Genomic DNA, 27,200 nt, shown 5'->3' on the forward strand with positions numbered 1-27,200 from the left:
ATGCTCCTTCAGAACAAGAAATGCTACCAGAAAACGTTTTCATTAAGTATATTGACACCATGCCTTTCAGTCATTCCAGTAAGCTGTCATTTGATTGTAAAATATCTTGGGTACAGAAACAGTTTGATCTGACACGTTCAGAAGTTGTTTAACCTAGAGGCCAGTGGCTAACAGGTCTAACTGCACCCCAAGAGGTAGAAGACAGACACTGCAAAGGGTCAGAAGACCCTGTTCCCTTCATTGTAACTAAGTTCTGTGACAAGCACATACCTATTGTGCTCTAACAACTACTTAGCTAGGACAAATGCTGATAGTTAAGAGTACATCTAGACTACTTTTATAAAGCAAGGAACACAGTGTGCTTCAGTAATTCATCATTAGATGCAAATCACTGTTTACAACATGAGCAGACAAAGTTTAGAATTCAACATTTGGATAGAGCAGAACAATGCCCTTCTTATCTCTACAGAAGTGAAGGCTCATTAGCACTTGTTCTGAAGGAGGAGAAATGTTTGATTTTTGAAATTCTGTATTGGTGCAGTTCACAAAGAACTTTCCCCCCCCCCCCAACCAAGACTGATTTATTGCTGCTTATAACATTACATATACCCAGAAGCTAAACAGAGTTCCTTTAAGACTGTATGCTGGAAGACAGAGAAAGACCACTGTTCTAGATGCTGCTCACCACGCTACATCACCACCTGCCATTTTCACCTATTGCTGTCACGGTACATCCAGCCAGGCCAGATGAGCAAGGATGATACTCAGTGGGGTGAAACTTAATTCCTCTTTCTGTCTGCTCAGTAGTACAGCCTCATGCTCTCATCTGTTCCTCACCCCACCCTTTTCTTTTTAAGGAAAAAAGGGAACAACACATTTTTTTTTTGTCCTATAAGGCAGCTTTTCTCCTCCTCCAGAAAGTCCCCCAACCCTTCCTTCTCTGCTTTTCTGGTTTCTCGGACTACTTAACCACAACCATGCTGGGACAGGCCTCCTGGAAGCTATCTGCCGAATTGTCTGGAGCTGCTCTTCTTAGATCAGCCCTACACCATTCACTCACGGGTTCCCACCTTCAAGCCACATTTGCCTCTCCTTCACATGTTTCCTCTCCTTCCAGGTCACTCCTTAAGTTTTTCATCACAGTCTAAATCCTGCCATAAGAGCCATTTATGACAGACAGCGGAATTACTTAAAACGTACTCCAAGCATAGGGACAGAGGGTTAGTGAGAAACTTGCTTCAGAATCATCAGCCTCCGAACTGCAGCCTCTAAGATACATCCTGTCCCCACCTTCAGTGTGCCAGTGGAACAAACATATCTGTGTTCCCCACCAGATCAAGGCTTTCAGCCAGAACAGAGCACTTATCTTTTTCCCTCCTTTACTGTTGATAAAACCATTTGGATGCAATGTTATCAGAGGGAACATCTGACATTCTTCCATTCGTTTCTTTTAACCTAAATACATTCATCCCAAATATTGCTATTTCCTTCTCTAAAGCTTGTACTTTGACACTCACAGTGACAGCAGTTAACCATCTGCCCTTCACAGTGTTCAAACATTTTCGTTCCCCGCCTGCACAGCAGAAAGCCATGTGTATTACAAAACACCATCCTTACAGTGCAGCGTCTTTTATAGATACTGAGACAGGATATTCACTGTATTCATCCCTAATCTATTCAAATAGGTCACCCAGAGTTCACAACGCTACACAACCCCTACCAGATAGGGTATCTGGAACACAGTATTTTCTCAAGTACTTTGAAAAAGCATGGAAAGTGCTTTTTTGAAAAATCAGATTTAAGCAACATGTAAGTCAGAATCTTGTGCTTTCCTGATTTATATTCGCGTTTAGGTGTGACACCACATTTGTTAAATGCTTTTCTAATTGTTCACATCTTAAAAGAATAAGAAGAAAAAATGGCAGAGAAAACATCACAATACTTTAGCCACTGGCATCAGGTCCCTACTCTTGAAAGCATGTTAACACACAGAATCAAGCGCAAAGATTTGCTGGCTGCAATTCCTTCCGTCCAGATGAGTGGAGCTGTTGCTGCTGACTTTTAACAGGACGGGCACAGGGATGAACATGCAAACTGCTGAGCCTTAGAGATTGCATTCGTTAAGTTTTAGGAAAAAGGCTATTAATGACATCCTTAGAGACATGGGTGCGTGTTTCCTTACAATGAACATCATGGAAAACTGTCAAGCCTGCTGAATACATGAGCAAGTCAAACGGAACAAAGCTATCAATCCCCTCTCACACACCCCGGCACTTTCCCAGAGTGGAGGAACAGGTCAGGTTTGCTACAAAGCACCCACTGAGTGGTTCTCACACAGCTTCACTCACAGAAGTGGCAGGAGTCCATCTGTGAGTCCTGTGCAGGTATTCCAAGTTTATAATTCAAAACACTTCTTCCAGTCTCCAGCCTTGAATATCCACCACAGGGCTCCAGCTCTCTCATCTATTATTTGCAGCTGTTTAAAAATTTCTGCAGATCAAGTCACAAGTCTTTAATTGTTCAGCAGGTTTACGTCACAATAATTTAGTGAGCTCTAGTTAGGAGTCTTACCTTTAAAATAATTGAATACAGTTCACAGAGAACACTGTAAGCCAGCATGGCTAGCAGCAGTGAATTACAACAAAGGCTCATTTTCATCACCAGCTCAAGCACTTTTGACTCTTAAGACATGACCTCTATTCAAGTTAGGATTGCTCTTTAAACTCATTAAGCTACTTTCCAGGACACACTATGTCAGAGTACTTCATCACAATTTCTGAATATGTGCCTTGAGAGAAACTTTCCAACAGATGATGCAGCAGGAGAAAAGTGCCTGAGGATATTCAGCTCTTTGGCTCCTTGATCAGACTCCTCAGAGTAATACGGTCATCACAAAAACATTCTGCAACACTGACTCAATAGTATTTCAACATTTAAATGTCAGACGTGGATAAAAGCAGCATTGTGCAAAAGCTCTAACAACTGTTATTTTAGAAAGTGCTTTATCAGACATTACCAAAGCTGTACTTCTAAACAATGCTGTTTTCTTGTTTCGCTTGCATGCTCTAATGCTCCCCAGACAGAATATTTCTAGTAGGCAGCCCTGTGAAAGGACTCACTTCAAGGTGACAGCCATTTTACACTCAACACATGGTTACTTGCAAATGTGACGCACAGATCTCTGAATGTCTTGTGCCAGATAGGAAAACACCTATAGATCAACTAATGCATTTAGGTATCCCCGTTACAAATACCTTGCTCAGCCCATCTTAATGGATGTTCTTCTGCAGCAGAAAGACACCCCAGGGTACACCTCCCTCCCCATTCTGCTGTGAGCAGTCCCAAACCAGCCCCAGCCTTACCACCAGATATCTGCTCCATCCATGCCACACACTCCTCTGGAAAAGCAAGGATAGAAAACTATGCAGCTTTGAACTGTTAGAGGCATTTAACAGAAGTCCTCTGAAGTGTTCTGGCCATGGGCTGGGGGCAGGGGGAAGGAGGGCATGACACCCACCCCATAACAAGGGCCACTGTGCTCAGCCTGTGGGACTGGTACCTACATGTCCCCCATCCCAACCAGTGCTGAGTATTCCCAGCCAAGTAGGCAGTCTGGGATGCCTGAAATGGCTGACAACACATCTCCCATACATTTCAATGTCTACCACATCCATCTGCTGGGAGAAATCCATAAGTTAAGGGTTATCCTGATACTGGCACACTCAGCTGCTTTGTGTGACATGATTTGTACTATATGTTCTGCTGCTCTTTCCTACCCCTTTAAAAGCAGCCTTCTGAAGTGTGAGGACTTAAATCTAAAAGATAACTAAAAGAAAATAAAAATGAAATAAGTAGCAGAGAAAGGTCAGGGACTTTGTTCAGCTTCCAAACGAAACTGAGAAGTGGAAGACCTAAAGCCAATATAAGGAAGTAATTCCTTCAGCATCCTGTTAGCACTTCAGCCAAGAGTTCAGTCCCCCCTCCCCCCTATCTTTGTTTACTTCTTTTATCCAAAGAACTAAACCTCCTGATACCCACCAAAAGCACACAGCATTTGGTTTAACCCAATTTAATGTTTACTGTAGTTTTATACTCTCCTGTTTAGAAGGAGGCTACTTTTTGTACTGTTCTTAAAGTTTTCTGGAAGACCAGAAAGCCACTCTCATATCAGTTTTATTTTCAACATCTGTAGGGCAGCAAGAATAAGAGTAGAGGTGCTAGAAGACATTTGATCCTCCTTGAAAACACTCAGATGGTCCTTGCACTGTCTTTTAACCCTACTCCCAGCTATTCCCATAAGTAAGAGAAAGTTGAAGACTCAGAGTACATCCTGTACTTCCTTGTTTTACATTTTTTCTTGCTGCTGAACTATAAGCCTTTATAATGCTGCAGGCATGCAAATTTTTAATAACAGCCACCCTTCTCATATCTTGAGTTACAGGAGAGGCCACAGAGCACACAAATCATTAATAATTAATCTAATCATGTTACCAAAGTACCAGCTAAGCAGGATCTTCAGAGAAGATCCAATTGCTCCAGTGTCACTCAGTTCACAGACAGCATAGAAACAGAATATCCAGAGAGCCTTGTGAACTCTGCCTTGCGAAAAGGGGCTTCTTTTCAACACATGGACATCGGCTGGAAGTACTGGATAGGTGTCTCATCAGAACTACAGAATTAATGAGAATTCAGCACTGCAATTAAGGTGTTTATGTTTTTAGAAAGTCTGTGAAGCAACAACAGAGTTTGACCACAGGTTTTGAAATTTAATGACAAATAAGAAAGGAAAAGTCTTTATTTAGAAAAGAACCGATCCAAATGTGTCTGTAGTACAGAAAAGGCCAAACAAATTGCATCAAATAGTCATTTGCCAGTGTAAAGATTTTGGCCTTGATTTTAGAAAGCAGAACCAATATAAACAACAGCTCTGATGACCCTTGTGAATAACCAGTGCTGCAGCAGCCCTTCACAGATTCCAGAGGTCTCAATTCAGCAGCAGCTGCCACCTCTTGCTTCTTCCTGGACATCTCATGTTATTAAAGGTCTGTCCTGTTACATGCTCTAGTTACCCCTGTTTTGCTAGTCTTTTTTGCACTAGAACAAAGATGTTTTTTTTTCTTAGATATACTCAAAGATCTAAAAGAAATCTACTCTTTGACATGTTGTCCTAAAAAGTAAAGTAATTCCTGCTGCCATTCAAAACACTACTGCCACCTCAGCCCATAAACACTGCAACTAAGTTGGCTCCTACTGGTCACAAGCACTGAGGACTCCAGTGGACCACACTTTACCTAGCAATAACCTTCTGACCATACATAACTTTTAGAATGGACTTTAGATGTTAGAAGATCAAGAATTCTGCACTTCCTGTCTCTCCTTTACACCATAAGAATGTATAAGCCCTGGTGTAGATAATACCTCCTGGAATAAATTCCTGCTTTAAAAGTATGTTCTCTCCCATTACTTCTCATAAGACAGAATAATACATCAGCAACCATCATGTGATACCATTTTAGCCTTGAGGAAGTGAAGGTTGAAATTGAAATCACAACATAAATGTATTTATTTAGCAGCAGGTCAAGGTCTCTGTCTGGGGGACAGAAAGCAGCAAGAATGTTAAGAAAGTATCTGCCAGCTTCATTAACTGAATACAGAGATATGCCAGTATCACCCAGTACTTTACTCTCATGTTTCCCAAGACTCCAACTAAAGTGTAAATCCTCCTAAAAGATGATAGTGGCTATGATGTTTATAGCTGTCCACATTAAGCTAATCACAAGGTTAGGTTGGCTGTCTTGGGGTGGAAAACAGGAAGAAGGGGAAAACCTAAAAAACATTCTAAAAGCAAAAATCAGCGTGTAGACCTTTCACAGCCATTGATACTTAATCAGAAAATGTTTTCCCCATCCGAGGACTGTGATCAGCACAATGCAAAGTTTTGATTTTTGCTTTAGAAAACAGCTATGAGAAAGCACAGCTCAGTTAATGGGCGTATCGAGTTGATTGATCCTGTTTTCTGATGAGCATCCGCAGAACAGGGAAGTCCTAAAACCCAGCTCCAGTCACGAACCTCCTTGAACTCTGTTCCAAGCAGCACAGCTGAGACAAGGATCTGGCACTCCACCAAACACACTGCAAAGCAAATCCCACATGGCTAGATACGCATTGCATAAAGGCAGACACGTTCAAGTGAAATGTTCTGTGCTTTCCTGTGGCTATGGTAAGAGAGGTAATGCAATCTGTGGTTGGGAAGTTCTCAGTAAGGGAAGGCAGCTCAACTCATAACACTCACCAGTTCCAGCTTATTTCAGAGCTTTCTTTCTCTACCAGAGAAAAGAAGCTTGGCACAACCTGTACATGTTTGATGTGTATCTTGGTATTTACTCAATCTAGAGGAACTTACTCAACAGACAGGCTTTAAAGGCACTCCCCTACTACAGACTGTACCTTAGTATACATTCAATGCTTTCTATAGGACCCGTGGTGAGTCCTTTGGGTGGGCAAAGCCCACCTGCAAAGGGGCCAGGAGAAAGGCAGCCTATAGAAAGTTTTCCATCACTCCAGTGCACCACTCCTTTCCCTTCTTACTCTTAGAATCATGGCATCCCAGCCCACAAGAGGGTCAGCCACACCACACAGCTTGGCACCTTGCTAAGGACACATTCAGTGCTACTGAGGATGTCACTGATGAAGACATAGAACATCAGTGCCAGTACTGACCCCAAAGGACACCACTTCCACTGCTTCTCCCTGTTGCTGACCACTTCAAAGTTAACACATCAGATTCCTGGGCTTATCCATGCCATAACAGCAAAATCTCTGCACAGCAGAGGTGCCTGAGTACAGCTGCAACTCTCCCACTTTCACATATGAATTCTGCTTATGCCACTATGACAGGCAGATGTTTAGGCTGCAGAATGAGAGGCACTGAAAAGTACTGCTATAAAGGTAAGTTACATCACAGAGCTCATTTTACACCTTTATTTACTACATCTAACTTTATAATGCCACAGATCTCATTGGCAGTGATCAAATTTTAGGAATAGATAACTTGCAATAGATGGCCAAAGAGTTCAAGCTGTCAGACTAGAATTATCATTTTCCTTGAGGGGCAAAAAGCACCAGTAACCAAAAGGCTTAACAACCCAGGTGGGAGCAATCAGAACCAGAATCAAATCCAGGCTCTCATCTCCACTGCCACATAAAGCAATATGAACAGTCCACTTCTGCACCTCAAACCTTTATAATACATATTTACAATTGCAAGTCTATGATCTTTCTTCCCAGGGCAGGCTACATATTTGTCCTCTGAGTACCTGGGAAGTTACACATGCAGTTAAACATCATCCTGCCAGAACAAATGCACACTGATTATTCACTTGTCAACACTTCTCTTTGACTCAAAATGAAATCCTGCAAGATTTTCCTGTTCAAGCTGGTAGAGTTGTTACACCTGCAACTAATGGAAGACTGCTTCTGAGCCTGGACCTGTCTTGGACTTACAGCTACTGAAGCTGTGTGAATCCCTTCCTAGGATATCAACCCTATTAATTTCCTGCCCCTTCCCCAGCTTCAAAACCTCATGACATTTTGTCTCTTTTTCTGAAATCAATTTTAGGCTTTAGTCATCAAGAAGGATGCAAAATATGTAGTAAAAACCAGGCAGTACACCAAGTGAAAGTGACCAGGGACATGTATTGATGCTATTAGGAACTCAACTGCTATCTCCCTTCTTTATCCTGTGGCTAGTGCATGGATATTTTAGTCCATTATTTACTTCTTCATGAATAGAAACAAGTACTTTCATTGATTACTTTCTCATCTACACTGGTCTTTAAGAAATCCCCCTATCACCTCATGCAAAACAAGAGCCTTAGCAAAGAATACTTTTTGTTTGGGCTTTGAAGAAAGCACTCCTTTGCACATGCAGTTAAGTAAGTTTAATTAAGTTGAACTGTCTCAAGAAAACATGCAAGTAACTGAACCTGGCTAAAACAGCAAATATATCACTTATATTTTCCAAATAAATTCTTGGCTTAGAGAATCTTTTCCCATCGGTGTTAGATGTGGGATAGAAGAAATTACCCTGAAACCTCCCCCATGCTGCATGACAAAGTGCATGAACAACAGGAAGAAGAAAAAAAAAAAATCAAGCAAAAAGTGAAGCACCAATGACTGTTTTTACAGCCCTAACTTAAACATGGTGACAAGAACTTGAGGGTTTTATTTGGCCTCAAACAGAAGCCTGCACACCAGCACTCATGCTGTGATTTCGCACTGTGATTTGTTCCATCATTAACATGCCAGGTTTCAAAAGTCTTGCCGGCTGTCAGATGTGTAGGAACAGCACACAACTTACTCAGCAAACAGTGTAGGACTACCCAGTGTTTTACAGGAACAGTTAAATCTTCCAAAAAGACCAAAAGATTAATCAGTATCTTTCCACCTGCAAAGCTACTGTCACAGGTTCTTTCCAACAGTAACTTCATAGGGTTGCCTTGAACAAGAAATCTACATCACCCTGCACAGCTCAGCCCTAAGCTTTCCTTTGCCATAGCCAACAGGACAGACGTGGGAGTTCTGGCTGGTGACATGCAAGGAGCCCCATCTCAACATCCTCCTGCAGCCTGCTTCCCTATTACTTGGTAAGCTGCCTACAGTGCCCTGATGATTCAGCTACTACTGATACCTTAATGAGGCCCCCTCAGGTTACATTAATATTAACTAGGAACACACAGGGTGCAGAACAAGGCCATCTGATCTGACAGGCAGCTAGGCTCATGGGTGGAGCATAAAGGCAAGTTTGCTTCTGAGTCTCTCCACAGATAATCTACATTGCAACAGAGAGAAAGTAAAGAAGAAATGAAAGTTCCATGTGCTATCGCGGTGAAGCTGATCTTAAAACTGCACCAGTATGCAGGTGCCAGCCCAGAGCTAGATTCAAACTGGTCACTTCTCTATTAAAAACAAAAGCTGCTTTTTACAAGAGGGTACAGCCTAAAACAAAAGGAAAGCTTTAGGAAAGAGCTGGTTCTGAAATGACTGTACTATTGCTTCCAATGCATGTTGTAGGTTAAGTGCTATACAGCGTAGTGTCCAAAAAAACAAAGGTCACATCCATCATTACTCAGCAGCATTATCTGACAACTATACAGACAGAGCAGTGACCCATAACATGCAGGAATTACCTCAACATCCCAATGAGCAGGTCAATGCCTGCTGTACAGAAACAGGAGTTCTCTCATAGCAGCACAAAGGTTTTCCCCTCCTTCAGATCTTAGCAGTAAGACTTTTCATATGCAAATATTGCTATCCAAGCAATTATTTGGATGGATTGATATCACAGACACTGCAAGTGAAAACTGCCAGTTGTATGACTGTCTGGAACAAAAATATGCTTAACACAGTAGCCCACAATCTGCTTAGTGATAAGTATGCTTCCTGATCAATAACTCCGAGTAAGGCTATTTCACAGACAGGTATATCACTGCCTATACAGCCAAATAGGATTCTTCCAAAAATTTAACTTCATGAAGCATCACACTTCCAAACATTTGGCCTTCACAGAGCTGATGCTTGCTGCTCTATTAGACACAAGGGAGAGAAAACCCAAAGTTCATAATCTACCAGATATCAATGGCTGCTACTGTGTGAAGAATGGCTTATGATGAACCTACAGACTGGGTTACCAGGAGGTATCTTAACATTTGCTGCTTGTAGTCAGCTAGTCATACAGACTTATTACAATTTTACACATTTGTCTCTAAGCACAAAACTCTAAAGACTTTTAGTAGCATGAAAGTGACTGAAAACAAAGCATCTGAATCATCTGAATTGCATTGATTCACACATGAGCTCCCAGGGCTGCACAGGTACTACTGCCTAAACATAAAGAAACAGCAGCAGGCAGCCTGGCCAGCCCTCTTTTTATGCCAAGCCTTCATACAGTTTTTCCAGAATGGGCTCCAAAGCAAACACCCATGGTATCTCCATCATGAAAAATGGCACATCTAGACTTTTCTGTGGCATAATGGTTCCACAGAACTGTAAGCTTCAGCTGAACCAGTTAAGTGCTTCAGGGCTTGACCTTTTAAGCATATTAAACTGCATGTGCATTTTCTCACAACAGCTTCCAACTGTGATCTCATCAGTGACCAATACTGCAAATAGCCCTTGTAAACCAATTTAATAAAACCTACTACAACGATGGGGGCAGGTTTTGAAGTCTAAAAATGGATGATTTGATTTCCTATTGTAAAAATAAATCCTCATTCTTCTCCAGTTCCATTTCCAGATTTCTCAGAAGGCACTCCCGCAATAGTTTTACTTCCCCATCCATTCATTTTAGTGTTTCACATGAGTCCTTCTCCTGACAAATGGATAAGTAAAAAAGCAAAGAAGGAATGCTGGCAGGTATGGTTACAACATTACAGTAGCTACTGTGAAACTCTTCAGTTTGATGCAGAGAGGCAAGATGAGTAAGATGAGGCATCCAATAGTGCAAATTCAAGCATAGCACTAGAAGTTATAATTTCCAAGAAGCCAAGGTAAAGAGCATTTCCTTAATTATGGATGATAATAACCCTCATCATCCACAACAGTTTTACTGTAAACTCAGCTTGTATTATTACCAAACCTTCAATCACAGCTTAAAAACCCTCAGACCCATACTCTCATTCACAGACAGGTAAATGCATAACTGCACAGAGACAAGCAACAGCAAAAGCCAAACTTGAGGCAAAATCTGAGATAATCTTTGGACAGGAGGATTTTGTAGCAAGTTTTACCTGTTAGAATCTGCCTTATCCAATACGGCAACAGTGTGCAGCATAACTGTTACTCATCCCCTATCTTTATCTTTTAAAGGAAAAAAATTCCTAAACAACACTGCAAAGGTATTCATGTAACTACTGGTGAGACTCTAAGCATCCATGTTTACATTGCTCGAAGGAAGAAAATCCTTATTCTTGGTTTTATTCATCTCAGGAGTTTAAAGACATTGGAGACTGTTCATTTGCCCTTTATGTCTTCAGTAAGAAATAAATTTTCCTTAAAGACAAAAGTAATAAACCCATGAACAATGAAAGCCATTATTTGTCCTCAGATGTGTGATTTTAGGCAGAAAAGAACCAACAGTCTAAAAGGACAGAATGTTTTTTGATTTTTTTTTTATTCCCAGTATGAAATACAACACCCTTCTCTAACATTACTGATCTCTACAGGTACTACAAGCCTACTCATTGTGTTCAAAAACCAATTTCCTATGCTGTATACTTATAGCAGATATTGTGCCTAGCACAGAAGGTACTGTTTGCAGAATACCTGCAGCAGAATTCTTGTTTCGTGTTAAACTGAGATAGTTTTTATTAAAGTCAGTTAAAGTGAGTGTGCAAACAGAGGTCTAGAAAGCAGCTGAAAGCATAAATCCATCATTTTCATTAACTTTGGCATTTTGAAATTTTACTATAAAACAATATTTTGATTACAGATGTTGCCAGAGAGCATAGCTCCTAAGGGTTAGTATTGTACATAAAGCCATATTTTGCCCCAATCCTCTGCTAACTATTGTTTATTTCTGTATTCATTCCTTTACAGAATGAGTCAAAATGAATTGCTTGCAAACTGCTGCTTAGCTGTTTCTGCAGCTACCAAGTGAACGAAAAAAATACCCTGCTTTATTATTTTCAGCTGCCATAGCTATCTATGGACTGCCAAATACTAGAAGGTGCCACTCCTTTTCTGTTTTATAGGAGGCAAAAGAAAAAGAAAAGCTTGTAGCTGTAGATAGACACCAAGTATCAGATATGCAGTTCTCTCTCCCATGTTTCACCCAGGAGGGCAATAGCTGCAGCTCCATGTGGTCTCGCAGTCCAGGGTTGAAAGCACCATCCTAACAGCCCCTTCCCTGCCAGCAGCCTGGGGGGAATCTGCAGCTGCTGCCCCACTTGCTTGATTTGTACCTGAAGCACATAAGGCCCTTATCCTGACAAGGCAACCAGCACCCAAGCCTTCAAGTATTGGTCAGTCCCATTTTACCATAGCTTGAATTTTGGCTCTGCTACTCTCTGAGGTTATGTTGCTTTCCAGCACTGCTGGGTCTTTTTCAGGCTCTGTTACAAGGAGGATGCTACACTTATTGGAGTAAAAAGGCCACATTATCTGTGTGTTTCACTCTTGCACTGTCACTAGCTGCTTCCAGATCATCCCAACTCACATTACTCACTCTACTGGTGAGAAGGGACAGGAACTGCATAGCTTTAAGATGCAAACATTCCTGCTCATTTCCCCAGGTTTTCATACAGACTTTTGCTAGGGTGTTTCCACACTAGTGATAGCCCCTTCCTGGGCAAAGAATCCTGATGCAATTATTTTATCTCTCAGAAGCTGACAGTGAAGGGATAAGTTTCCCTCACTCTCCCTTCCTCCAAGGCCATACCATTCATCCAACAGCCTCCATCACCACCAGCATCACCCTCTCCCCCCTCCCAGGCAATCCCATGCTCTTCCTTGCCTGAGCAACCATCACCCTGTGTTGTAAACAAACTCAAACCACCAACAGTGAGCAGTTCCTCCTCTTGTTCATTTAAAAGAAGTTGGTTTTCCTGCCAGCTCATCACCATGTGCAGAAGGGCACCCAGCAGCACAGTGCTACTGAACTCGCTCAGCCTGTGACATTTCCCCACAGCAGTACTGCCAGAGAAGCACAAAGTGTCCTACACTGCAGCACTCATAACCCACACAGTAGCACTGGCAATTAACATTAACATTCCAAGACTTGAGATCCAGAAATGCTTCCACATACCTAACAGCCCTGGAGTTTCTAGCTAAGTGTTTGATGTGAGCCCTGTCACCAGTGAGCAAAACTATGTGATGCTTAGAATATCACTTGTAGCACAAATCCCTGTGAAATTAAATGAAAGAAATAGGAGGGGGGTGAGCAGATGCTAACTGAATTCACTAACTGTAAAAACAATATCACATTTGCTCATGAAGTTTCAGGGGTTACTTTGATTACTTATTATTCCCATCTTGTCAGAAGCCAGTAGAATGTGTAGTTGCAATAAGTAGAGGAGGAACCTTGAGTAAAAAAATCAAAGCTTGATTCAGAGTGAGGTTTCCTGAAGCAATGGAGATGAAATGGAAATGATCCTCCTCTTAGCATGCCAGGTGGAACCCTGCTGCACCCCATCCCCTCTTCCTCTTGCCAGCATTGATTCTGCTGTGACCCCTTGATCAGACTATTCAGCTCACTAAACCACTAGAAAACTAACTCAGCAAAAGAGCTGCAGATTTCCTGCCTGTGTAGCCAGCTGACTCAGCTGAGCAGGGGCAATCTCCTGCAACTGCACAGTGGGGGCAATGGGTGCACAGAGCAGGGCCAGTGTCATACCACTGCCAGAAAGGACTGTCAGCTTATACATGCAAACAAGGAAAACACTCTTCATAAAAAGAGGAAGACAGAGCAAAGGAGGTAACAATTGCCAAAGCAAATGGGACAATGCAATGAATAGGAAGATAAGAAAGGCTGACTTCTACAGCAGTGCTTGTAGGACAAGTTAAATGGCAGCAAGCTGCCCCCAGAGCTGCAGGAAAGCAGCTGTCAGTGCCAGACAGTGATTGAGGTGAGCACTATAGACTCAAAGCCCAGCGCACTCTTCTGTTTTTGATTCCTGTCTGAGATACACTGGTTTGCTCCATTCTAAGGATTCCATGATTAGCCATCACACTGATATTTCCCAGGTTTTATATCTTCTATTTGTAATTGTCAATGTAAAGCTTTCCTTTCACATACAGGAATTTCTAGGAAAGTCATCCAACTCAAGATTAAGAATAGAATGTGATCACTAGATGCAAAACAAAGTGGGATGGTCACCAATAGTAATAGGGCACTACAGAAGCAATGGAGCACAACAGCACCTTAGAAAACTCTGACCCGCCTCTGAGCGTGAAGTATACGTTCACAAATGATAATGGCAACAGTTTTGAGCTACTCCAAAAGCACAAGGATATTCCACCTTACTTTCTTGGTCTGTAATTACAAAAATATTGCTGAATTCGTCTTGAGAATTTAGAATGTGATGGTATAATTGTGTAGGAGTAATAAAATCACTCATCCTTGCGGATCAGTACAGCCACTTCAGAGAAGTAAATGGGATCGATGAGTTAGAGGACCTAATGGAAGAGCAGAGTCTTTATCTTACTGTTCTGCCTGCACTTGCCACACACCACCACTAAAACGCTCAGCTGATACAGATCATTAACCCAGTAAGATCACAAGTGATGATCTGCCATCTTAGCAACCCAAGTCACTCCACAAAAGCACTGGCATCAAGAAGGGAGGAGGACCATGCAGCCAGGATGATAAGCATTTCCTCAGTCTGCCACACAAGCGTGATGCATCTTGTAAAACCACAGATCTAGGTTTTAACGCCCAGCTCTTGCTTTCATTGAAGCTGGTCACCACAGCAACTCTGAAGTTCTCGACTATTTAACTCTTTCTTTCAAGGAAGCTTTCCATATAAGGCATTTGTTTCTCATGCTGAAATGCTACAAATTCCAACATTAAATTGACCCAAGAAATGTTTTAAGTATCACAGTGTTCAGGAACACAGCATGGATCAACTTCTTTATTTAAAGTCTGCATGTGACAATGTTTTCATTCACTTACCTTTTTGCTTCTTCTAAGTGACAAAGGTACTCATAGGCTATGTTCTGACGCCGTCTTTCATCCATTTCCTCCGCTGAAAGCCTTTCATCGTCCACAATAGCTGCAAACAGAGACCCACATCAAATTACACACAAGTCAGGGGTGGTTTAAAGCAGTTACTGAAAGCCTAAGCAAAGAAGAGAAACTAAGACAGTCTGTCCTCCAAGAAAGTGGTCTTTTTTGGCACTCAAACATTTAGACCACCTTTTCACTTGGAGGATGAATTCCTTGAGTTCCACTTGCTCAGACCCAGCAGGTCTCACATTTGTCTGCTACCTGATTTGGGAGCAGGAATGAATTCTCATACAGGTGAAACTATGTCTGGGAGCTGACAATTTCAGCTCACACATACTCAGAGGAGTTTGGGGACCACCCAAGTGAACACTGGGTAGAAGAGCTGCCCCTTCAGCAGCAGAGATGGAAATAAAGCACTGCAAATGCATCTCAAGGGCAGCTTAGGAGCCAGCTGTTGTTTCAGCAAGCTGTTAACCTGCAACAGAGTGAGCTGCCTTTCACTGATGGGCCCTGTGATAAGGGCTGAAACCAAATGAAGGAGCTGTGGTATTCATACTCCTTACTGCTGAACAACATCACTTCCCATTAAGGAGCCTATTAAGAATGACTCTCTGCACATCTCCAGCTGGAAACATTCCTGATCATTAACTACTATCCCATGACTGATCTCCCCCTTTGTAGAGAACACAGGCCCTCTGTGAGCAATACTTCAATCTTTCCAGAAGTTCACATGTTTCCAACAATTAATCTGAAGGCCACTACAGTACTACTGACTTCTGTTTGACTTTCAGTCATAGCATGAGGCTTATGCTAAGGGAAACCTTCAAACGCCAGTTACCAAAATGACAGCCTGTTTGTGCTGGTGGCTGCCAGAAGAGTTTGACCTATCCTCTCTCATGCTTCCCAACCACAAATTTCAGGTCTGTGCCAGAGCTGACTGACCTACTGCTGTGTTTGTGAAGCAGAAAAGAGAGCAGACCTTGCTAGAAAACAAGACTTGTGAAGAGGATTTCTTGTAGGATCTCAGCTCTGAGCAACTGCACAACTGCAGCCATGCTTGTACAAGTAAAGGGAGGGGACAGAAATGGGGCTGGGCCAGACACTTTCTGCAGAATCCCACAAGCTGAGACCATCACAAAGTATACTCCATTAAAAACAGATCTTCTCTTCTTCAAATGCCCTGTTCAACGCTTCTTTAGTTGAACTGTCATACGGATCACGCAAGCCACAAACAAGTTTTCATCATTTCCCTAGCACAACTGCCTCATTTAGTGAGTAAGCTAAATCAGCTTTCCTGAGCTGATACGAGCAATTCGGGTAAAAGACATCACGATAAAGCAAGAAGCTGTGCTTTACAGGAGTGAATATACACTGAAAGCTGAACTTAAAGAAAAAAATGCCAAGTGATCCCATCTACTTGAAAAAAAAAAAAAAAGTCACAGTGAAATCACTTCCTCTTCATTTTGCAGCAGTGATCTTTAAAAACTTCCTTCTCCAAATGGACACGACACCCAGGACAGACCCTTTTTGCTTCAGCACAACAAGGGCCCATGTTGCCAAGCAGGAATACACTAAGTACACAAGAAATGACACTACTCACCCACACGGGACTGAAGCTACCATACATTTGTTAATTTATCACACAGTTGCTTTGAGCTTTGTAGTTTCAGTTTTAATCATCACAAGCACTGATATCTCTCATCTTCCTCTGCTTTTAAGATGGTTCTTCCTAATTACACAGAAGTTTCATGAACTGATAAAACAAATGTCTTGCTCTGAATCTCTTTCAAGTCTGATATCTCCAATAAACATGACTCACTCTAAAAAGAGCTCTCAGATACTGTAATAAGGTCATCACTCATTATGAACTGAAACACTAGTGTGGAGGTAAACATGAGGCTTAAGTCATAAAACACTCAGCAAAACAAACTGGCTGCAGAGCTCTGCTGTCCACATCACTGGCATACCCAGGACAGGCTGATCCCACATCCTGTCACTGTTCTGCTGGACAGGAGTCTTGGCTCCATGAGACAAGGGCAAAGTACCAGTGAGCTACATGTTCAATGTTAATACACTACATTACCTGTGCCACTGAGCTTTGGGATCAGTCTTCAGGCAGCACTGCTGACCCAGAGTTACAAGCCACATGGATGATGGCAATTGCCATCCATCAGAGGAGCCCAGCCAATTGCCCTGACTTGTTATGGCCTGTCAGCTGTGATGTGACAGCTGGTATTGAGTCTGACCTTGGTCCTTTTTGAAAGACATGCAGCTTCCATTTCCTGTTCCTCTCAACTCACACATTTACTTGCTCCCACCATTTACCTCTGCCCTCCAAACACAACTTGCCACAGTCAATCAAAGCAACATAACAGGCAGCTTATCTGAAAGTGGGAGTGAAAAACCACACAACTCACTTGATAAACATCATTCTAGGAACTTACCTGAACAACTCTAATGCTTTACAATCTAGTTTGAGAACTACACACCCACAGGTCCCTCCCAACCTCAACAAGAACATAGCAGAGGGAGAAGACCTAGCCAACTTCAAGTTCTTCATTAAAATTTTTTGTGGATGATGGTCATGAAGACAGCGTGGGACTGCTAAAGTCGCTCTGCTTACAGAGCCTTTCAGCAGGGAGGGAAAAGGACAAGGGAAGAGGACAAGTAGCTGGTAGACACTGAGAAGTGAAGATCTTTTCTAGAAGAGGTACTGTATCAGCAGCTCAGGGGTTAGAATGTCAGGCTTCTTTCCTGGCAGGTCAAAGCATCTGGTTATGTGCTGAAAATGGGCTCCAAACAATCTGAATATGGGGACCCTATACTGTTTATGCTTGGAAGAGTCTCTTACAACACCGTCATCTGATAAGACCCATTTTGTAATTTCTTTCTCAAGTACATGCTGGCTTCGGAGAAACAGCAATACAACATCAAATAAACTCTTGCAGACACTTTCAGTAATGACAGTGATAACCCTTAGGATAAAGGCAGCACTAGGATTAAACTGCAGAGGAAATTAATTTGAAGAGTTCAAAATAATGGATCCTTAAAGTTTACTCTACTGTAATATTTGTTTGGCAAAGGTTTCTGTCTTTGACTGCAGACTCCAGCATACATCTTTGGGTATGCCCATTCACACAAAGCTCAGCACAAAGATGATCTTGGTTTTAGAAAAAAGAACTCGAGTCTCTGCCTAACAAGTCATTTATCATTCAGAAGATAGGGAAGAATTATGAAATAATAAATACATTCTACTTTATCAGCAGCTTCTTGACAGTGCTGAACTGAAATGAAAAGATTGCTGTTATAAAGCATGTTATTGAGACAGTAAAAAGGGTTGTGGTTCACCTAGAGACCTCTAGCTTACTGGTATGACCAAGCAGGATCTGGACAGAATCAAAATGTTCCTGCTGAAAAGAGGTAAATGACACAGAACAAGGCACATGCTCACTATATAGGAGCCATACTGGGGGAAAAAAAAAAGTGTATATAAAAATCACACCTTATGATTCAGTGTTGGACCGGCCTGTGGATTTTGGATTTGGAATTCAGAAAAACATCACAACTATTTCCTCTAAGAGAGAATGTTATGAATATATGGGCAAATAGCAGTGCAGTGCACGAAAGCTTTCTATTTCATCTCATTTAAGATATTGCCTCCCCATTAGCCAGCAGTTAATACATACAAAAAAGAATGCTTAGTCAGATTCACTCATTACAGATGCTCCTCCCTCAAAAAACAGTGAAGGAAGAGTGTTTAGGAAGCGCTGCATGGGGCAACCAGCAGCATTAAAGCTTAAATTGTCACATTTTCAACAAAAATGAACAAATAGGCTTACTGTGGCACACAGTATGATACAGCATTGTCTAAGAAAACCCTTTCCACAATTACTTCAGCTGATTTAATGAAAAATAAAGTAGTATTCTATAAAAAACTGATGCAAGGAGAGCTATTCCAGAGGTGTCATGTGCACCTACATAAGACATGTCTCAAGAAATCTTTTCTCTGCCTGACTCAGCATGAAATAGAGAAGGTTTAAATGCATCTTTTGCTCATCAATTAAAGATGGAGCTGAGTGAGCTGTCAGAAATGTTATCACTTCCTATGAAGCTGCAATACAGTTACTGAAAGCTGTGACAGGATTAGGGGCAGAGGGGCCATAAACTTGAACAACAGCACCTGGAGAGATATGCAGAATTTCAGGTTCCCATTTGCTCAGTTTACATTACAATTTCAAGGACTACACAGCTGCTAGCTATGCAAATGTTGCCCTCTTATTATAACCATGACAAAGTTTTTGTAAGTCTCAAGGTTAAATATAATCTGGATTAGCACTGATTTTTTCACATCAGCATCCCTATATTTGATACGACAGTAAATAAGATGTTTTTTACAGGTTTAATCCACAGTGACTTTCAATCTTCCCTGTGGATACCTGAATTTTACTTTTAAATGAAGCCACACTCAAACCTCCTATAAGAAAACTAAAGAGCATACAAGAAAAACTAAGTTTAGTTTTAATTTTTGAATGTAAACATATAGAATCCTTTACAAGAAAATTCCAACTTGTTCTGGGATAGCAATTTCCAAAACAGTTTTTATATTCTTAAAAAAAACTGAGGCTGGGGAAAGTATTATCATAACACATATAGTATCATTTAAGGCTTCCTGGTCATTCTTTCATTCATACTTAGATAAGAGTGATGCAATAGCTCAGAAACTGCACAAGGATGCTTATAGGTCCTTTAACAAGGCATTTGCCACAGGCACACCAGAAGACTTCTCATACTGATGAAGGCAAAGAAGAGGATCTTATTTGCCTGTGCCAATTCCTCTCAGCTTCCATTTTCCCATAGAAAGTGACAAATGAGCAAGGAAGACAATGACTTTTGGTACTACAGTAGAGATCAGTACAGGACAGAGAATCATAAAATAACTTGGGTTGGAAGGGACCTCAAGAATCATCAAGCTCCAGCTACCCTGCTGCAGGCAGGGTCAACAACCTCCATACTTCCCATATAGTATAGAACCTCTAAAATCCTCTTACAGTGACAGAGAAGAGTTAGTATGTTTGGAACTGAGGAAGAAGGAAAGAGAGATAACAGACTACAATGAAATGCTAGAATAAAGGAGTATTTTTTGAACATCACCTACGTCTTGTTTCACAGTACCAGTTGTATGCTGGTATTGTGATAGAACTAGAGGGAATGGTTTTAAGCTGCACCAGGGGAGATTCAGGCTGGACATTAGGAAGTATTACTTCTCAGAAAAGGTAGTCAGGCATTGGAATGCACTGCCCAGGGAGGTGGTGGAGTCACCGACCATGGGAGTGTTCAAGAAACATTTGGATGTTGCGTTGATGAATATGATTTAGCTGGGAAGTATTGGTAACGGTTGGACTAGATGATCTTCTAGGTCTTTTCCAACCTCGATAATTCTGTGATTCTGCAAAGCAGATGGAAATATAAGAAGGCTGGCATACTGATTCAGAGTAAGCGAGGGCATGCTCAAGTCCTTGCTCAGTGGGACAGGAAATTCTGTGTCCCCTCCTTACATCTTCTTGCCTCCTCTACCCAAGTCTATCCCCATATCACCAGCACTAGTGCACTACAAGTGTTTAACTGCCATGCTGCATTAGCTCAAAGAACACTGAAATAAAAGCCAAGAGTCCCTTTCACAAAACCTCCAGTATAATGCTTTGTTCTGGTGAACTCAGAGCCAGGTACAAAAGCAGTGACAAGCAAGCTCCAGGCAGCTTTCCATTTACAACTGTCCTGTGCTTCTGCTCCAAAATACCAATTCACAGATATCTAATGTCACAGTTTACAGACTGTGAAGAGGAAAACATGCCACCTAAAACTGAACAGATATCATTCAAGAGGTCACCAAGGAAAAACTTCTTAACAAAACCAACATATGTATATTACAATGTATAACCAATGTATATTACAGGAGTTATGTTAGGACATTCAGTACCTACAAGACAACTGTTGTGTTGGCAGATATTTCTCTTTGGTAGAAAAATCTAATGTTCTGCTCATGACAGCCTTCTATAGACTTCCTCTTCCAAAGAGCACAGTTGCAAACAGCTAGAACATGTCTCAGCAACACAACCAGATGGCCTGAACCTTCCTTCTATGGCTCCAGTTAAGGAAGTGAGTCAATTTGCTGAACATCTGCTCCAGAAAGGGCTCTGTACAGAAAATAAAGCAATCAAAATTTAACACAGTGGTGAATGCGGAGGACAGTTCTGTGAGACAGTAGACTGACACATTTCATCAGATCATGAGGCTCTTCAATCTGGATTTTCTATCCTTCCCCTCAATAACTGCTCTCTTCTTCCCTTAGAAAAGACTGTGGATTTCTTAATCTAGTTATTACATTGTGTGAAACATGCAGGCTCAGATTTTCATACACAAATACACATATCTTCCAGCCAGACAAACATTCTCACAAATCTGACATGCAGGATCTACTGGGTCACTGCTCCAAACCAGATTTCACTGCCAGACATTACATAAAAAGAAGCACCATTCCACCATTTTTACTACAATAAGTCCTGTAAAAGGACCATGTTGATGTAAAATTAAGTGTTTGCTAAACCATTTCTTCCCTAGAGTTTTCTTGTGGAGACTTATGACTATGCAGTCATTCTCCCAGAGTCATTTTCCCCTCACTTCCCTGACAAAAGGTCTGAGTCTTCTATATCTCATACCACAAAGTCCAACCACATCCATTTACAAAAATGGAGTACTATTTCAATTCACAAACCTTAGTGCTATCATAAAAAGGGTCTGTGATGGCAACAGCAACCACAGCTCATGTTTCTGGAGCCAAGTATGAAAACTGTTCGACTTCATGGAGTCTGTCAAATGCTGACCCTGCCAGAGGTTTGACAGACTCTTGGGACACATCTCAGGATACCTGAATTCTCACAAAGTCACATTTAACTACACAAACACAAGATGAATTTGGCACTCAGCAAGTAATCATATGTACAGCTAGGACACTTAACATTCATTCTTCTGCATGTAGTTTTGCATAACCTTTAGTCTACTTTCAGACATCAGGCTTTCTGTAGTACAATAAAGCATCACTATAGTAGAGGCAATTGATATTAAGTAGTTCTATCTTTTTCTTACTACACAATGATACCAGAATGCAGACATCTCCTGCCTGCCAGGGTTCTTTAACTCATGCAGTAAAATAAAACTCACTTTAACTTCAACATATTTGTTCTGTATGCTCAAAGGAAAAAGGAGGGAGAAGGAATGCAAGGTTGAAGGAAAGAATATTTAATCCAAAACAATTTCAGTTTTCTTCAAGGCAAATATTGTCATCTACAACTATAAACACAAAATGCAGTTTCTAAGCTTGCCTGTTGCCAGCTGCTTCCACCAACACTTAACTGCCAGCTACATCATTTATGAGAAATATTTCAGGTAACTCCATATTAAAGCTGTTTATCTCTGTATACTTTACTAGCTGGTCACTTTAATGTAACTCTTATCCCCAAGACTCAGGTACACAGAGTACCTTGGAACCTGTTAGCTTCTTTCTGTGAACCATCTAGTTGACCTTGAAACTGTTTGCTGATACCAACTCCATCTACATTACTGTAATAAGGTCGCAAGCCACAGGAACTCAGGCTGCTGGAAATGAATAGGCACTGAACACCAATGACAAGTTATTCCTTCTCCTGGTAGGTCATCTCATCTTCACCTAAACAGTCATTAACACAGTAAAGCATGAGGAAAGGTTGGGAAAATCTACACTGTTAAGGAGTTAGTCAGGTTGAAAGGTGTACTAAATTTCTACACAGATCAAGCACGGTGTTTTTCATGTGGGCTTTTAAATAATGTATGTTAAAAAAAATACAAAACCCACAAACAGTTAAAATTCTCACTGGGAGCTCAAGGCATTTGAAGCAATATCACATATTCCAGCAGGAATTTCCAACAGGCTTTCCTTCTCCAGGCAGTAAATTCACGAGGAATCAACTATTAAGGTGTGAAAGGTTCCTCTGTCAGCTTCATATGTTCACTGCTTTCTTAAACTTGGGAGTTGAATTCCATGTATTTTGACACATTTGCCATTTTCAATGCTCATTCCACTGGAGTTACTTTAAATGTATATTGCTAATAAAAAAAAAACCAAAAACACAAGCATTAACAATCTTTAATAAAATAGCTCAAGTTTTGCAGTATGGATTCAGTTTCCTTACCTACCTATTCAACACAAACAAAATATAAAAGCAATAATGAAAAAAATAGTTTAATATTGCCAGGCTAGTAAAAATAAGCCGCTCAGCCATGAATGGCACAGCAAAATGTTGCTGTCTACAGCAAAAAGAGACATACATTAGGCTTCCTGCTGAGCCCCAAAGGCATGTTTCATTATATTTAGTCACTGTATCACCTGCAGCCACAACTCCACCCTTAAATGTTTGTGGATGAAGCACAAGACATTGCAGAGCAGAAGAACAGGAAAGACTAGAGGCTGTCAGGAGGAAAAGACAGAGCACAGACTGAAGTCACTGCAGTGACAACAAGGAGCCTGGATTCAGGATCATCCACCCCTCCTCTGTGAACACATGTTGAGTTTACCTATGGCTCTATCACTCCTTTGGCTGTCAGTTTAGATGCTCTACTCTGCAAACAGTAGCTAGGGTCACCCTGACTAAGCTGTTTGAGATGTCTTAGTTCTCTCAAGGGAACAGAAAAAGTGCCAGGCTTACTGTGGCAGCAGGGGACCCTAGAGCCTGGAGAAGCTGGAGATGACTGACAGGAGTCATTCACCAAATTACAAGCTAGTTGAAACCTAGATTTGGGCACCATCATTATTCCACAGAAGAAATTAAAAACGCTGCTTGCTATTTAAATGATCACCAACTGAGATAACATCCTGTAACATGTCATTGGTTTTGGTCTTTGAAGTGTCAAAAAATCTGATTCGCATGACAGCCTGAGACCACAACAGCAATTTCAGGTACACTTGTAATAAATGCCTTCTGCCTGGATGTTGTTAAATAAGTAGCTACTCTTGGCTATGGGAATGGAAGGGAACAAAAAATAGGAGCAGGGAGGGGAGATAGAAGAAGGAAAAAGCTTCTTTCACCTCCTGAAAAATGCCAAGAGTGATAACCTGTTCAGAACAGCTGGCAAATTGATTCAGCATTCAGATCATTGGGAGTTTAACATCAGAAAGCTTTCCACCAGAAAACTCACACTGCAGGCAGAAGAAAATGTGGTAAGATGTAGGTCAAAGAACAGAAAAGATGATGAGTAGAAATGCTGGAGCAAAAAAGAGATGCTCTGAAAAGTGAGTCAAGGTAACTGAGTAACACAGACAAGAGCCTCAGCATCTGAACTGTAAGACACAGGAGAACAGAAACACTTGCCTAAGTAAAGCCAGAAGCAAGAACATCTCCTAAGCACTGGGTAAATCTTGAGAAAGACTGCACCATAGAGATACTCAGCCCTGACACCTGGACTTCAGGGCACCTGACAATTCACTGTCCCCTACTCCTTCCCACGCTGTCAGTCTGCTGCAGAGTCCATCCTCTAACAAGGTCTAAAATACTGTTTAATTCTCTCCATACTCTGAAAGCACATCCAGAAAACACATGCATATTCAAAACTTTTTTTTTTTTTTTAAACTTTAAGATACAAACAATAGTACATTCACAACATAGAAAAATTTGCATGTCATGAGCCTTACACTTGGGGAACACATCTCTGTTTTGCTTTTCCTTCCCAAATAATTGCTAGAGTCTCAATATCTTTGAGGTCTGTAATTTCAATTATATATATATATATATATATATATATATATATATAAGCACACAGCAGCTTTTAAAATGTCACTGGGTAGGAAGAAAACCTTAAGAACTAGGGATAACGTAGCTGAGCCAATTTACTTCGCATCTACAGAATTAATTTACCCGTAGAATGAAATTGAGAAGTTTTAGTACAAAAATGGCCTACTAATCACAGGAAAGTAATTACATGGTACAGAACATCAGCAGACAGGCATGGTAACAAATTCAGGCAACTAGGGATTCCTCTGAATCTAGTAGCAGAGACCCAGCAGAGCCAGGTCAGTTCCTGCCATGTTCCCACCTCTCCAGGGAGGGCAGCTCAGCAGCCTGCAAAAGAATTCACAGACCATAAGGCACTTGGCTGTTTCCCCAGATGAAGTGGCCCAACATTAGCAGGAACCAACAGGAAAAAGGAGGACAGAGGTGCAGCATAAGGGCTCACAAACCTGGACCGCACCCTAGAAACTTGTTACTGACTGTGCCAGTCCATCCAGATACAGTACGACAGGAGAGACATTCTTTGTTCCTGCCTCATAGGTGAGATGATAGGTTCTTGCAGGTAGACAACAAACATGGTGTACCCACACAGGTAAGCAGTTCAAAGGCAGTGCCATATCAGTAATGGCCTCATCTATCACCTGCAGCCTGCCTGTCTGCCTCTGCTCCACAGTGAGCAACCAGAGCCCACAGAGTTATCAAGGCCAGCAGTGCTGGCTCCAGTTAACCCCCTCCCAGGGCTCCTTCACCGCTGGGCACCAGTAGCAGGCAAGTACGGCTTGTACAGCAATTGCCCATGCTACATCTAGGAACCACTCCAAGTGGTCTGACCCTCATTTCTCGCTGAAACACATGCCAATAAACTTTACTTTGTTACTAGGATTTAAAACTGAGGGAGTGAACTGAAACATCAACAGTCTCAAAGCCTCATATATCAACTCTCACAACAAGGTTAGAAAAGAGCAAACAAAACCCCACCCTTTCACTCAACAAGTCTATGGCCTAATTACTGGGAATCAGAACTGCTTTGAGCGACAAAGACACAGCTACCATAGCTGATCACTGCACGGTCATCAGATCTGAAGTGAGCCAGATGTTCCCCCCTTATCAAAAAACAGAGCTCTTCCATTTCCACTGCAAGTCACTGACAGCTGCACACACAAGATACGCTCTCACTAAATCATGTGCAGAAACTGGTGGGTGCATGACTGTTAGATCTACTGAATTCAGATTTCCTCTAAACTGATACAAAACATTTTGTCCACCCCTAGGGTTTAATTTTTCAGGTTACCTGCTTGTCTCCAGCCCACTCAAAAATATTTGGATTAATGCAGCAAGAGCTGACTTCAGGACAGCCTCTTAACTGCCCCAAGTGTGTTTCCACTCATGAAAACACTGCAGTGAAATGTTAAATGTCAGTTGTGAATAAAATGCAAGAGAGCATCAGGAGCATCGTGAGAACACCTCAAAACAAAAGCACTCTTCTTGAAACAGCAAAACAACGACCACTAAAACACAGGAAGCACATTTTGCATTCATCACTGTTGTGGCAACTACAGCACAAGCAAGGTACCTAAATTTAACATCATTTTGAGCTATTAGTTCTGAGGTTTTGAATTCTCCACCCAGCATGGGAAATCACATTGCAAGGGCTCAGTGCTGACTTTTGTCATCTCCTGCATAGCAGTCCACTCCCTTTGCAGAAGCACTGCCTCAAAACGCTGCGCTTTCACTGCAGCTTTAAGTTTGCTCCTCTGGGCTTTGTGCTGGTTTTTCACTCATACCACCTACTGTCATCCCCCTTACTACAAGGCACTTAACTGCTTTAGGCATCGAAGTAGTCTAAAAAAAATAACTGCTCCATCACAGCTGCTAATACTACATGGAAACTCCTGCAGAGACTCACTAATGCAACATGGCTTGTTATCTCACTACCAGTTTTTCAGCTTTTGCTAGACAGCAAATTAACTGCCATCATGAGTGAGCTGAAGGAAGACACTTCTTCCTAACAGGCAACAGTTTCCATGCAGATGAGCAGGTTCCAAGAAAGCCTGTTTTATGACTTCTGGAAATTAAATTGAAATAACTTGATCACAGTTGTGGATTTTACAGACAAATTCTGCTACTGCTTTAGAAGCCCAAACACTTTGATTGCTTCTTTTCTTCATCCACTAATAGATCTTAGACACACCTCTCATCAAGCAGCATGCACACATAGACCAGGGCTGGTCCATCTCCCTGCTACCATGGACTGCAGCACAGCAACAACTGCCCTGCCACACTCTGAGAAGTGGCATTCAAAACAGCTTGAGCTCAGATAAAATGAAATAACGTTTTCTCTGTGACCAGTTTTGCAAAAGCAGCCAAACATTTTTCCTGGGTAAACACTATCCCAGATTAATCTAAGCATAATTGCTGTTCTTTCCAGCACAAATTACACTACCACAAGCCCTGTGCTGCTATTTCAGTGCATTATTTCTTCAGCTACATTGTTTTGAGAGGATATGGGAATCAAGCCTGGTTTACTGCTGAGCAGAGGCTGGACAGGTATTGATTGGGCAAATTATTTTCCTTGAGACAAGTAAGAATCCCAGAAACAAGCAGTGCATATCACAAACCTCCTCTCATTCCCACAGTTCTGAGGCCCTGCAACTCAGAAA

At 41.6% G+C, this 27,200-nt stretch overlaps 1 protein-coding gene across 4 annotated transcripts in view; it reads right to left on the reverse strand.

Moving 5' to 3' along the window:
• IQGAP2 (IQ motif containing GTPase activating protein 2) overlaps positions 1-27,200 on the reverse strand; it is a 114,031-nt gene that overhangs the window by 79,675 nt on the left and 7,156 nt on the right. For all 4 annotated transcript variants that reach the window (XM_015848846.2, XM_015848847.2, XM_015848845.2 and 1 more), the window contains exon 2: positions 14,669-14,768. In XM_015848846.2, coding sequence (XP_015704332.1) covers positions 14,669-14,768 — 100 coding nt within the window. The remainder of the gene's footprint in view (positions 1-14,668; positions 14,769-27,200) is intronic.

This window comes from Coturnix japonica, chromosome Z, assembly GCF_001577835.2.
Source record: "Coturnix japonica isolate 7356 chromosome Z, Coturnix japonica 2.1, whole genome shotgun sequence".
In the NCBI taxonomy this organism is placed as follows: Eukaryota; Metazoa; Chordata; class Aves; order Galliformes; family Phasianidae; genus Coturnix; species Coturnix japonica.